The sequence below is a fragment of the Trachymyrmex cornetzi genome, unplaced genomic scaffold, assembly GCF_001594075.2.
Source record: "Trachymyrmex cornetzi isolate Tcor2-1 unplaced genomic scaffold, Tcor1.1 scaffold109, whole genome shotgun sequence".
Classification (NCBI taxonomy): domain Eukaryota; kingdom Metazoa; phylum Arthropoda; class Insecta; order Hymenoptera; family Formicidae; genus Trachymyrmex; species Trachymyrmex cornetzi.
The window spans coordinates 25,321-40,323 of NW_017295642.1; the positions used below are offsets into that span (position 1 = coordinate 25,321).

General features: G+C 29.1%; 1 protein-coding gene across 1 annotated transcript in view; it reads right to left on the minus strand.

Annotated features, from left to right (window-relative positions):
- LOC108761228 (uncharacterized) overlaps positions 1-14,892 on the minus strand; it is a 21,917-nt gene extending 7,025 nt beyond the window's left edge. The window contains exons 1-4 of the mRNA XM_018507646.1: positions 13,968-14,892; positions 10,247-10,459; positions 8,778-9,385; positions 5,787-6,042 (exon numbers count right to left, since the gene is read on the minus strand). Coding sequence (XP_018363148.1) covers positions 5,787-6,042; positions 8,778-9,385; positions 10,247-10,445 — 1,063 coding nt within the window. The 5' untranslated portion in view covers positions 10,446-10,459; positions 13,968-14,892. The remainder of the gene's footprint in view (positions 1-5,786; positions 6,043-8,777; positions 9,386-10,246; positions 10,460-13,967) is intronic.
- Between the last annotated feature and the right edge of the window lie 111 nt (positions 14,893-15,003).

Consider the following 15,003-nt stretch of genomic DNA (forward strand, 5'->3'; position numbering starts at 1 on the left):
TACCGCAGTAATATCACGAGTTAAATTGACTAGCAATTTAACAAATTTTTGATGCTTATTCGCATCTTCGAAACGATCTTAATAATATTGAATAACATATTGAAATCTGTAAATAATTAATTCATAATATTTTTCGCAATAAGAATTAATTATTATAGATTTTAATATGTTATTCAATATTATTAAGATCGTTTCGAAGATGCGAATAAGCATCAAAAATTTGTTAAATTGCTAGTAAATTTAACTCGTGATATTACTGCGGTAATTTAGTAGAGTTAGCGTTTTCAAGACCGAAAAATCATTTCGGCGCGCGTTTCTGGGGACTACATACGTAGCATATAAATTCACACAAGAATCTTACAAGCATTTAAGATCCAGCTAGACCAATAAGGCTTTGATTTCTATAGTTTGTGTTATCACATATACGATCCTATAATATATTATATTGTAAATTTTATTAATTTATAACTTATTAATTAAATATACATATATTCTATTACACAATTGAAATATTTCTCTGAGTTGTAATTAATTTTCAGAAACAGATATATTGACTTAATAAGATAGTCTAAATATTTCAAAAAATACTAAATAATTAAATAATAATTAAATATATCTAAGAATTGAAAAATTAATAATAAAAATTTGAAAATAAAAGACAAAATCTTAATATTTTATCGCAAAACGAATTCATTCTATAAAATTTTACACGCTATGTTGTTATTATATAAAAGAATAAATTACACTATTACACAAATATGATTAAGTACACAGAATTATTTATAATCGCATATTTTTATTCTCATGAATATTCAGTAATTAACGTAAATGATTGCATATTAAAATCGGTGATATTTATGGATCAAGGCGTATACATTAAAATCATTGGTATATAGATCGAGGAATGCATATTAAAATCAGTGGCATATAGATTAAGAACACCGCGCGTGAGTCGTCTATAGTTTACAATTGCAAAGAATATATCATAACAGAATATATGTATCGTGATACTTTTAAAATATATAAAATTCTACTTCAACTGTACCTAAAGATTGTCGACAATAACTCGTTGTAATACTTATAGCAGCTGCAGTGTTATACATATATACATATATATCCTTTGGCAAACATGTTCGATAAAAGATCGACATAAGTTACTTAAAAATAATATGTTTGAGAATATGCAAATTGCTGCAGCTGCTCTAAGTATTTTACAAGGAGACAGAAGTCATTGTCGACGATCTTTAGGTACTTCAGTTGAAGTAGAATTTTATACATTTTAAAAGTGTCACGATACATTTGTTATTTGATAATTATATCTCATAATCAATTCGTATGACTTGCGTATAGATAACTGCAAAGTCTATTTGCATGGTATAATAATTTATTACTAGCGCAAGATATAAAATATTGTAAGTTTGGGAAAATGTATTATTTAATTTTAATTTGGAATTTTTCCATGTATTTAATTCTCTATTTAACTATAGATGGAAGAGAACAGCATCGCTTTTTTCATTCTGTTATCATTTTTTATTGCGTTATCCAATAATATAAAGTAATATTGATCGAACAAAAATCGTTTACGATAATACCAACTTTTACGTTCAATTTGTAAAGTAAATTCTTTAAATGCTAAACAAATATTGATAAGATACAATTATTTCATTTTGTTAACTTAATTTTTCTAAATATTCATTCTACATAGATATTTTTTAAAAGCATGTAATTTTTAAAAAATATATTCTTTATGTAGTTTTCTACTTCATATTCTCTTCTCTCCCTCCCCCTCTCTCTCTCTTTCGTATCGATAATTTAAAGTTTTTTTAAAAATATTTTTAATATTTAAACTTTTGAGAGAGAGAGAGAGAGAGAGAGAGAGAGAGAGAGAGAGAAAGGGAGTTTCTTTATTTTATTTTAATAAAATTAAATTTCCATTCTATATATACCTACTTGAAATACAAGAAGTAAAATTTATAATAGCTTGACTAACCCCATTCTCCTTCTCCAAGTTCCATGATATTACTGGATCTGCACCAATAGCAGGAAACATGATCGGCTGAGATGACGGTGATCAATACCACCGATAAGTCCTCCCAAAAAATGCAGATAATAATCGTTAATCCAAGTAGACAGCACAGTACGAAAAACGCACGTTGTTTTCTCATAACTGCAGATGACTTTGTCCAGTGTTCATTTGCAACCAATCTGTGAAAGTTTATACAATTCGTATAATTTTATTTGAAATTTCTATTTTGTTCACGTTGGAAATCGATTTCTCGTTGAAGATCTTTTTATCAAAACATACAGAATATAGAAACAATTGTAGTAACTGTACTGTGATACAATTGTTACATAATCTATGAGTATGCGACAAATAGCTCTCAACTGCTCGATTATTACTGATGTCTTCATAATATCCAGCAGATACGTCTATCGCTCTTCAACGATGCGGAAACGGACTATGGACAGGTACGATTTCATTTCAAGAACTTTTTACGTTTTATTTGAATAAGAAACATTTCAAATTTTATTTGACTTGCAAACTTTTAGCATTAACTTTTTTAAATTAATATTATTTAATATTAATTAAATTTAAAAGTTATTTTCTCTAATATCATTGGAAATGGATTAAACATTTATGATGAATCATTACTCACGCATAAAACTAGAATGTATTCGAAAAGGAGTTGCAAAATTGTTCGACTGTATTTCTGCAATGAAGAATAATTATCCAATATATCACGATGAATCACGTCAAATAATTCATCTTTCAAGAAACGACGCATTATATGTACAACAATTTCAATAAAAATCAATCGATACGGTTATCTCTAAATGAGGAAATACTATAAATTACGTAAATACAGAAAAAGTATTTTCGTGAAGATTTAACAAGAAATATAACCATAAAATCTTATATTCGATGGTAAAGCTTCACAGAGGAAAATAAACCTTTTGCACAAATAAACTTTGCTTTCGTTCGCGTAACCAAACATTGGCCTTCACAACTGCTACACGCAGCCTTAACTATAGTTTATTACGCGACATATATAGAGTTCCTGCATTGGTATTAATAATCTTCGCATAAAGTGAATCATTATTCAGAGATAAAGTGAACGAGATTTGCGTACACTAATTGACGAATTGCCTGGGCATGAATAAGATATTTTTTAAATATATATTTTAAATATTTTAAATATTCGTCTATTTACTAAAAAGCGATGAACGTAACTTCCTGCGTATTAGTTACTTTACAATTTAATACATTTACTATGCAAAGAAAATACGGAATACGTTCAAAATTTGCAAAGAATTAAAAAAAATGATAGAAAATGTTATCATGAAACAAAAAGCAAAGTTTCTATGTGTATTTTATTAATAATTGTACAATATATTTTATTTGTATTTTATTTTCGTCTATCTTGACAAATATACAGTTCTTGATCGCATCGAACATTTTTGAAAGAATACAATAAATTAATATATTCTTAAATAAATGAATAACTGCTTTTTTGTATATATCTCTCACTTATATATTCATTCATAAAATACATTTGTTACTTTTTCCAAGAATTTATATTATAGGATTTTTTATAGGAATAGAGTTAAGTGTCGCATTTCAGATATTATAAATCGTTTTGTCGTATATTGGAAATACAAAATTTATACAATTTTGATCAACTTAAAGTCCTTGCACTCAGAAACACTTTTATACAGTTTATAAAATTTCTTAAAAACATACGCGCACGTGCAAATGTTTTGAGATAGAACATGTATTTTTTTAGATAAGGCATGTTGATAAAAATATCAATACATTTGTCATTTGTTATCAACATTTGTTAATTTATTGTTTTACATTATTGTACGTGATTTTATAGCCTTTACAATGTATATAAAATAGTACAAAGGATTAAATTACATTTTCCAATTTTAAGTTTCTCTTGGTTTCCAAATATACTTGAACTTGCTCGACGTATTATACTCGTATATACATAATCTATAGGTATAATCAACAGACATGTAACAAATTTATTAGCGAGTTTATACATTAATATTTTAACACATTATAACACACTATTTTAACATTTTTATAAAAAATATCATTATTGAAGTGAAATTTATTGCTTTAGAAAATTATTAAACGAAGACAAAATAAATGTATATGATTGTTACCAAAATCCAATTACGCGTGATAGATAAACGAAAAAAACTAAAAAAAGGTGGATATGTTGTTTGTGTATGTATACATATATTTATAATATTACAGATTTATGTTCGTATTTGGATAAAAATACCTATAGATTATTTGATAAATGTGTCTAAATCGTATCATTAGTTTTGGCCATAAACTGAAAGTTGCACACAGCCATGATATTAACTATCGTAACATTTATACTGAAATTTTATCAATGAGCTAAAACGAGATATATCTTACGATATCGTTCGCAAATTTGCAAGAAGATAAATTTCGGTGAAGTTGCGATAGTTTGGTATTTAAACTGTCTGTTTATATAATTATAGTTGTTAATAATAATAACATTAATATATTTATAATATCTACAATACAACACGATCAAAAGATTCAGTTCAATGGTGACTTATCCCTTTTTTAAGAACTTGGGGAAATTAACCTTATATAGATTCATAAAATATAATTTTAATTAAGATTCTCAAATTCTTAAAAAATTGAGTTTATTATGGCTGTATACTGAATTCTTTGATTGTAACAATATTAGCAATAATTGATTATCTTTAATAGTTTGTACTGATAGATCCGTTTATGTATGTAACTATCATTTCGAAATGCATCCAAAGTTTTTTCTTATATTACAATAGACTCTTGGCGAAAATTTTTCTTACAATAAATAAATGTTACGCATTCTTAGACTCTTTATGCTCTCTCGGGAAAAAATGTCATATATATGGATATATTTTATGTATTGTGTAATTATATATGAAACATTTTTCCCGAATTGATATTAGCGGATTTTGTTTTAAAAACTATTACACCGAATAGACTGGACTAGAACAATCTATAACATATTTGATATAAAACAAATATCAATTTCAAATATATGTGAAACTGAGTTATATAAATATATACGTGAATATATACGTAAATATATATATTATTCATTGTAAACATATACGTAACATTATGAAAATTCATTTGGAAATAAACTACCTTAATGATCACAAAAATTTATATATTGAGTGTAATTTTATGTTATATATTTTATTTTAAGAAATATTGTATGACAGAAATAAGCAAAATTATTTCGTTTTTATTCGAACGAGAAAAGTATGAGCTTCCTTAAGTATAAAAATAGATTTCTTTGTCTTCGTAATAGGAGAATGGGAATCTATTATTTCATACTAGCGATCAATATGGTAAGCATCAACATCTGACTTGTATGTACATTGAAATTTCATCTTCAATGTAAATATATGAGATTATAAGTTACAACTGCATCATGCAGCGATTTATTATTATTATTTAATAACACGATAATTCATAGTATAATATTTAAAATGGTATTGGTCTTTAACAGACGTTATAAAATATATTTACAGAAATTTATATATGCTCACAGAAAAAGTAGAGTGAATAGAATACTTTTCTAAATCAGCCTTTGTCTCGCTAAATGCATTTTATATGACAGATATTATCGCTTTTTCGATTGCATTTAGACAATCTCGTTCTATGTGGAATATTTTCAATATTGTGAAATGAAATAAGTATTCCACTTTTTATCCTACCTATGCTTAAGTTCAAAATATTTTGCCGCAGTTATTGAAAACGTGAGGACAATAATTCCGTGCGATAACGGCATATGGTACATTGCTATTCACTCGTACCTTTTCGGCCTTGCTCAAATTATTCCATACGTGAATCGCTTTCGCCTTGTTCAATGTCTTCAAAGTCACGTTGCTGTCTTTTATCTGAAAATATTTCTTCCATTTTTTATAATGAATCGGATAGAAAACCGACGGCGGATATACTGTGAAGCCGTGGCAACGGTTGGTTGTCATATCGCGTGCCTAAAAAATAAATTATAAAATAGAAAAATATTTTTTAGCTTATTAAAGTATTCTTAATTTTTTATTTTATTTATGAAGTGAATATGTAATTATATAAAAGTGTTATATTTTTTAAAAGAAGACTAATATTAATTTTACTAAAAGAAACTCGAGTAATTATGAAATAAAAAATATATAACTAATGAATATATAATAAAGAGATAAGGAGAGAAAAAAGAAAAAATAACAATATTTACAATTGTAACAATTAATAATAATTATTAATGTATAAAATATGCACACGTACAACTAGATTAAACCGCACAAATGAAAAATTGCGCACTTTAAGTAAAGAATAAATTATTATTTATAGCACTGCTATAAATTATTATTTATAACACCACTATCCGTTATCTGTTAAACGTCTGTGTTTGTGATTTGCTATTTGCGTTAGATATAATATCGCATGTTCCAAGATTCTGATATTTAGAATGCATTTTATGCGTATAAAAGATATAATATCGCATGTTCCGAGATTCTGATATTTAGAATGCATTTTATGCGTATAAAAGGTTGCGGGAAAAATTCAATCATATTATCCATTTATAACAATTTTAATAATAATGCATATTCTCTGTGCATTAATTCCTCGCAAATTGGTGAGAATTATCTGAACAAACAAGAACAAATTTTTGCAATACTTGGTCTCCTGTTGATTAAATCTACGTCTTTGATTCTATGTTAAGAGAATAATAGACCATTCGCTAGAGATAAATCCAACAAATTCAATTAAATTGAAGCGAGTCTCTTACTCGCAACGAATAGATTTTGTTATTTACTTTGAACACGTTAATACACCTCTCTTGTTTAACCAAAAGAGAAAGAGAGAGAGAGAGAGAGTTAAGTACACCTATAATTCTTAATGCCATGAAATGACATATTCAAATTTATTCTGCCTACTTATCATCGCTATCATATCACATTTGCTCAACAAATGATCAAATTCAGTTTCCTCATTCTCAAATAATTTGTCTATTTATTTGATAAATAATATTTAAAATCATCTATGTCGTAACTATTCACAATCTTTTTAATAAACACAAATGTCTAATTTATTGATATATTTACCAAAACATTTTCAGTCTTTTTTTCTAAAAATTAAAACAAAATTTAAATTCTTAATTTTAATTCTTTCAAGATAATTTGGAAAGTTCGACTGTTCGACTTTGTAAAATTACTTTTGTAAAGTTAAAAATGTTTATGAAATTTTGTAAAATGTTATCTATAATGTAGGAAAGAACGGAGTTACAGCATTCAGCAGCAATGACTCTAATTACAAATAATATATATTTTAAAGAACAGTACATATTATTTTTTATCTAACGTTTTACTTTATGTAAAATTTAGTTAAAGTAATGTGTTATTATGCATACATAAATAACTGCTGAAAAGATATATTGAAAATTTTCAGTGACAGTTCATATTATATAACAAATAATGACATTGTAATAAAGTTTTTGGTATACTTAAATACATGCATACCATACTTTATAGTTACTAATGTAATCTGGTTTTTCCAGATTACAAAGGAGATATTCTACTGTAACGGGAAAAAGATCAAACTTTTTTTGCATTTTTCGCGAGTATATGTTATGGAAAATATGTGTATATAACGCAAAAGGATTTATTTTAATTCGCAAAACTTACAAAATTCAGTGGCTAGAAAGGATAGGTTTACGATGTACTCGCTGAGCGAAAAGGACAATAGTATAGTCGCAGCTCGCAGCAGGTATATTTTCGTGTGACCGTTATTATCTGGAGAGTAGGGTTTCAAAAGATGGACATGTTCGAGCAAGATGAGGGGTCTGAATTATCTGATGTAAATTCTTTTTATGTAAACTGCATGAAAACACATTTTTCTCGAAATTATATTTTTCGAACTAATTTCCATATGATATCTCAAGACTTGACCAAATAGCCCAACTGCAAAAATCCAAACTTAATTTTCAAAGTGACGTCATTTTTTTAATTTTCAATATTTTTCTTTTATTCTAGTACCCACTATAGCCAAAAGTAATTAAGAATTATTTTGAATTTTTTGTTGCAATGCAACAGAACCGGTCCCATGCAAAGCTATGCGCAAAGATTTTTTTTTATCGATTACTTTAAAGCGGTCCATTGATAATTTTGTACATAAAAATTTTTACATATTGTTTGAATGTTAATAAATGTATGCAAAAAACCTGATACCAATAACTTACGGGTTCTTCATAAAAAATTCCGAAAAAAACGTAAAAATAACAAAAGTAACCTATTACAGTAGATTGTAGAATACTCCCTTAAAGCTTTTATATAACAAAAAATCAAATAATAGTTATCTTTTTTCTTATTTTCTGAAACTTTTCCGAAACTGTCTGATCGTCCTGATCCGTCGGAGGTAGACTACGCCGATCAGAACTATTTTTTTACGTCCGTAAATAAAAATTTATTACATTAAATAATAGTTTTAATGATTTTTTTCAAAGCAATAATCCTATATATTCTACAACCGATTCGAGAAAAAATCAATTTAAGATAAAAATATCGATAAATTTACATAGATGATCACTCTTTCCTATATATATATTATTTTATATCTAAAGTTGTTGTAAATAATGATATTAATTCACTTAATTGAAACGTCTTTCAGATGTGATCGAATAAATAATTCCTATTATTGTAGTTACCAATCTTTTTTCAATATCTAGAATACTTACATACGTCGTCGCGCAGAGTTTCTGCAATGTTCTTGTGATGACTCCGGGCCCATTGTTACCCCAGACGTCGCCACGAAAATTCTTTCTGAGATCGCGCACGCAAGCATCAGCCACGCGTCGACCCAGCTTCGACATGTCGAACCCCATGACGCCGGCAGCCACATCGTCCCAGTCCTCTGCGCCAGCAAAATTTGTGAGATTCTCTAACGAACTGGTGACTACTACGTCCAGATCGAGGTAGATACCGCCATACTTCCACAAAGTCAGATAACGCAGTATATCTGACATGTGACTGACCGGCCAGTGGCTTTTCTTTAAGACGCCACTGGTATACCACGCATCCAAGGGCGTCTCCTTCACATATTTCTGCGGATCGATATGACGGATCCTGACGTTGGAATAATTAAGAAGATGCCTGACGATCTCGCGTGTACTGTTCGAGAGCTCCGACTTGCTGATGAATAGCAAGTACACGGTCATTGATGGATTCATCCGTGCTGCCGATTCTACGGCACAAGCTTGTCGGGCATTTAATGTCAGGCCCTCGTCGCCGAAACAAGAAGTCTCATGGAAGAAGATGTTCCTACCTGATGTTGGCTTGTCGGTATCTAAAGTATAAAAGATGTAAATAATTTTTATTACAAATGTATGTTGACATATATTTATTAAGTCATATTAATTTATTGTGATTTTTAATCGCATTATTTATTGTGATATTCACAATCTCGTCAAGAATGTAAATTAAACGTTAAATCAAATTATATTATATTAAAATTAATTATACAAAATTCTTTTTGTATAATTAATTATACAAATTAATTATACAAATTTCTTAAAGTTATGCTTAATAAAGATAAAAGTTTCTTAAATTTTTTGCGTATCTTGAAAAGGTATCTTAAAAAATTATTAAAATATGTCGAATCATACATAAGATCTCAAAAAGATTTTTAAGTAAATTAGACGATTTTCAAGTAAATTAGATCTTAGCTCATTCAAATTTGTCGTCTCGTGTTTGAAGAAATTAATAAAAATAATAAAATAATTTATTCTTTTCTACACTTTTTAATATAATATATATTAATATCTCGAACTTTGAAAAAAACGCCGATTAGAATATTGTTAAGTTGAATCGTTCAATGGCAATGCAAAAAACAATCTAAAGCATTAGAGTACAGAAAAAAAACTGTACAGAGTAGAAATATATAAAGGGCAAGTTTAATATTTAATATTATACTGTGTCAATTTGTACAAAATCAAACAGATGTAACAAATTTCTGATGATTGCATGATAAAATGTACGAATTTGATATATTTGGTTTGGAAAGACACATTTCATATTTTTTTTACAATCATGATGTTTTAATTTATAAAAGTTTTATTTTATACGAAGATTTATGCTACTTTTATCAATAAAAACTTACTTTCTCAAACTTTTTAATACAAATAAAGATGAATAATAATTTTCGTACTTGTTTCCGAATCGAAATCAAGGATGCTTTTTGTAGTCGAAACTTCATCGTAGCATCTGATACCGTTGACTGTCGTCACATCGAGAAATGGTATCCTTTGGATGATGTTGCTCTCAGTCGAAATCATAAGGATGAGAAGCACGACGGCGAAAGTGAAACCGCACCACAGTAATCTCTTTTTCATGATGAATTTTTTCATTGGACTACGCTATACTGTTGTGAGATAAAGTTGATTAGGATAGTTTGTCAGGACAATGTTATGAATATATGAGGTCTGTTTTTTATTTCTGCACTAGACTGTATTACACTAGGGTAGCGAGAGAGATTATGTAACTTTTTCCTGTAACATTTTTCTGTAAAGTTGATAGTATTTGAGTAAAAAATTATTCAAGACCAATATTTGACAATTTTTAGTAATTAATGTCTTGTTAACTATTGTGAAAATTGCAGAATGGTAGAGGACTTTTCGACTCAGTTTAGTCCGCTCTATAATTATACAAAAGCGATTGGCTAAAACTTACGGGAGATACCCCGTATATCTCACTTTAAGCTGCAAAAGTGTACACTAGCTCAGCCACAGAAAACAGACCTGTGATATTTATAGTTTATAGATATATTTGGATACTAGTTGCTTTTCATTTACACACAAGTAAAACTAAGTTTGAAGTGAGCTGAGTATTTTGTACTTAGATTAATGATGTCACTATTTGTTTACTTTAATATAAAATTATCACATGTCAACATAGGTTGATAGTCTCACTTTGAAGTGAACTTACGAGAAGCTCACTGAAGCACAAGATCTCGATCTTCAGATTATAGGTAAAAACTCAGTTGAATCTCACTTATCAGAATGCAAAAGGAACCTGCATTCAACTGAGTTATGACGTCACAAGTGAGAATTATCTGAGAATCGATGTAAGTGGAAAACAACTGTTATCATGCTTATTATCTTTTATTGAGGTGCATTTTATTTTGTTATATTTAAAATTTATATTTGATATTTTTATATATCTACAAATCACACACGCGTAAAAAATATATTATTAAAGGTAATAAAATTTCAAATTTATTCCTATATTGTTGTGAAATCAGATGATATTTTGCAAATGAGAGTTGCCAATGAAAGATGATAACCAGAGAGATAAGAAGTAGTTTATTTTTTATATCACATGAGACAAACAAGAATGGCCGCGTTCAGCAGAAAGACATTGCTCGGCAGAATAATACTTGCGAAAGGATGATCAAGTAGCGTACGCACGATTTCGTCTAATTTTAAATATATTTAATATTTATCCTCACTAATTCAACAAATTGGACAAGTGGTATGACGTAATATTTTAAGTATTCGCAAGAAATGTGTATCAAAAATTTCTCGTGCGCCTTCTGTACTATTTTAAAAGGCAGTTTCTGTTTTTCCGATGTGAAATCGATCACAAATAAAGCGAGGTCATAAATATAAATAAACTTTGTTTCGCCGCACTATTTCTGCCAACCACATACATGTTAGTATTTTTCACGCTGATTGGATTATACTCTTTTAGATTTAGAGGAATAGTTCTATTTTGGCGAAGAAAATTTTCAACAGTTACAAAAATAAATATTCTGCCGAATACGACCGGCGTTTATTTTGCAATTGTTGGAAGTTTTCATTGCTGAGATGTATTAATTATTCCTCAAGATATAATGCCCGTATTCACATTGTCACACCTTATATTTTAAGGCTTTCTTAAGTTTATCTTTAGATGCTTTGTTATATAGCCAATAATAATAGAGCATCTGAGGATCAATTTAAAAAGACCTTAAATATAAGACCTGACTATGAATACGGGACATAAAAGTATAATCCGATCAGCACAAAGCGCTTACTAAGCGCTGACTTCTATTGAACATGACCGTTGAATCACAGTACAATATATACATATAGCAGTTATTTTTTTCTCATTATTGTAGCCGGATTTCCCTCAAAACCGCAAATGTATTTTATCGCTTCCGAAATGATTTTAATGCTAGATTGTCCAAATAATTCTCAAGTGTTTGTTAAGATAAAAGTAGTCGAAAATTTATTTACTATTTACAATTGTCTAAATTATTTAATTGTAAAATTTATAAATTGTCTCTCATATATAACATACGTATATCATATGATAACAAACAATTAAAGAGTGAGAGAAAAATGTATATATATTATTTATTCGAATAAAATATGATTTTTTGTTGGTTTGAACTCAAAGATAATATATAAAATACATGTACGAAATCGAAAATCTCTCATTATATTCGCACGATATACATATCTGATAAAATTGTTCGTTACATTTAATCTCGTTTCGAGATATAAAACTTTAAAAAATTGATTGATATGGATCATTACATAATATAATGTATGTGATACATATGATTGTAAATAATCACGTGTTAATTGTTATAATACAGTACACGATATGTTGCATTGTATTAAGGTTTCCTCAATTTATGCGAGAGGAAGCATGCGAACACGCGAGAATGCAAGTAAAATTATATTAATAGATTCGAAGCGAAATTATCATTTTTTTTAACTATTATTTACAGGGGAAGATCTATAGGATGTATCTCGCAAATTTTGGAAAATTTGATATAAAATAAGATATAGAGTTTGATATCGTGAGATTTAGTAACATTTAGGCTACGGTCTATTTGACGCTACAAATGCTTCGAAGCATTTTTTGATTAGTCAGTTAATAAAATGCTCTTTCTTTCGATTGGTCAATCAAACGCTTCGAAGCATTTGTAGCGTCAAGTGGACCGCAACCTTCATTGTCAATGGATCAAAGGATTGAAATTACAAAATTTTAAAATTTGAAATAGCTGCACGCGTAATAAACATGATAGTAAACGGCCGGTCATTTTTGCATATTTGAGACCAACTAGGTGTAGATATCTTATTTTTATTATTTCCCTTAATGTTTCTTTTTGCGTTGAAAATTTCAAATTTATTTCTATAAATGTACGCGATTGTTGTAAAATCAGATAATATATTGCAAATGAGAGTTGTCAATGAAAGATGATAACCAGAGAGATAAGATATAATTTATTTTTTATATCACATAAGAAAAACAAGAATGGCCGCGTTCAGCAGAAACTATGAACCTATGAACTATGAAGTTCAGTAAGAACTATAAACCTTCGTCATAAAAAAGTAGAAATAAAATAGAAGACAAATTATTTAAAAAGCTTAAAATGTACGTTAGTCTTTTAATAATAAAATATGCACTGTTTAATTTAATGAAAACTGTGAATTTTTATATAATAATAAGATTGATAATTTTCACAAAAATACATTTTTTGAAATATCTTTTAATTTGCAAAGTCATAACATAAATTATGAATGCCAAAAAGAATAGACATTGAGGAAAAGGATAAAAAAAAAATATCGCCTAGCTGATTTTAAATACGCAAAAACTAGCCGTTTACTATGATATCCGTCATGCGTGCGACCATTTTAAATTTTAAAATTTTAATAAATTCGATCCTTTAACTCATTGGCATTTAAATGTTATGTATTATGTTTTACGACGTCAAACTCTTTATCTTAATATCAAATTTTCCAAATCCACGAGATACATACCTGAATCTCCCTTTGTTGGTAGACCAAGTCTTAAGGATAGGAGGAGGGTTTTATTTTAAAATAATCATTATAGGGTTTTTTTCAAAATATCTTATGACAAATTCATGGCACAAATACCTGCTTTATCACTCGTAAATTTAGGTGTCCTTTCGTGTTTATCACAAATCTTTATTTTTCTCGTGTCAAGTATCTCCTCCAGTCATCATGATTTAACACGAATATAACACAATGACGATGTGTCATTATATTTATTACTATATAAAATTAGTATTCATGACGTGTAAATTATTTTCCTTCAGAATGCGGATTATTGCATGTTCTTTTTTCCGCTCACATATCAGTACGCCACGCTCGCACACCGTGTTTACACGCAAGGGAAAAATTCAATCAGTTAATGGAATACCTGAATGAAGGACAAACTTAGTCGCATTCCGATGTTTTGTCCGAAATGAAAGGGCGTTACGCACCAATTGAACTTCGTTCTGGCACTGCAGCAAAATCGTCGCGGTAAGAATAGGCGTTGTTCTTTCTTAGGGTATGGAAGACAAGCTCATCAAACAATTACAACGAGTACCTCGCGTGTATAGTCGAGTATATGGGAGACAAAACTATTACACACCATTATACACTACGTAGGCGTGTATCCTGCCACCGGCTGAATCGTCGCGCGAATTACCGGCCGCTACAGGAAATATCGGCAACAAAATTGTTACATTATCAACTGACAAATTATTCTTATTGTAAGGCAATAACCGTGATAGCTCTATGAGAATTATTTCGTGGATTTCGAAAAGAATTGTCGTTGAACTTAATATGACATACGCGTCACGATGTGTATTAGTCACCCTAGTAAGCTGCAGCCACCCCGTTCCACTACTCGTATCGATTCTCTCGTTGAGGACCGACGGTTCATGACGAATTCGGGAGCGAAACACTTTAATTGGAATAATATGAGAGTCTGCAGTCAGGAACGAATGTCTCTCCTTCGAGCATTATCTCGTGACTAGTAGAAATGATTTAGGCTGGTGTGCTTAGAGTCTGAACCAAGTATATCACCCCTCCGCTGCTATGAACGTGCGCTCCACAATGAAATACATTTCCAACGCATGCGTAAGACCGATGCCAGCCAATAGTAATGAGGATAAAGTGACAA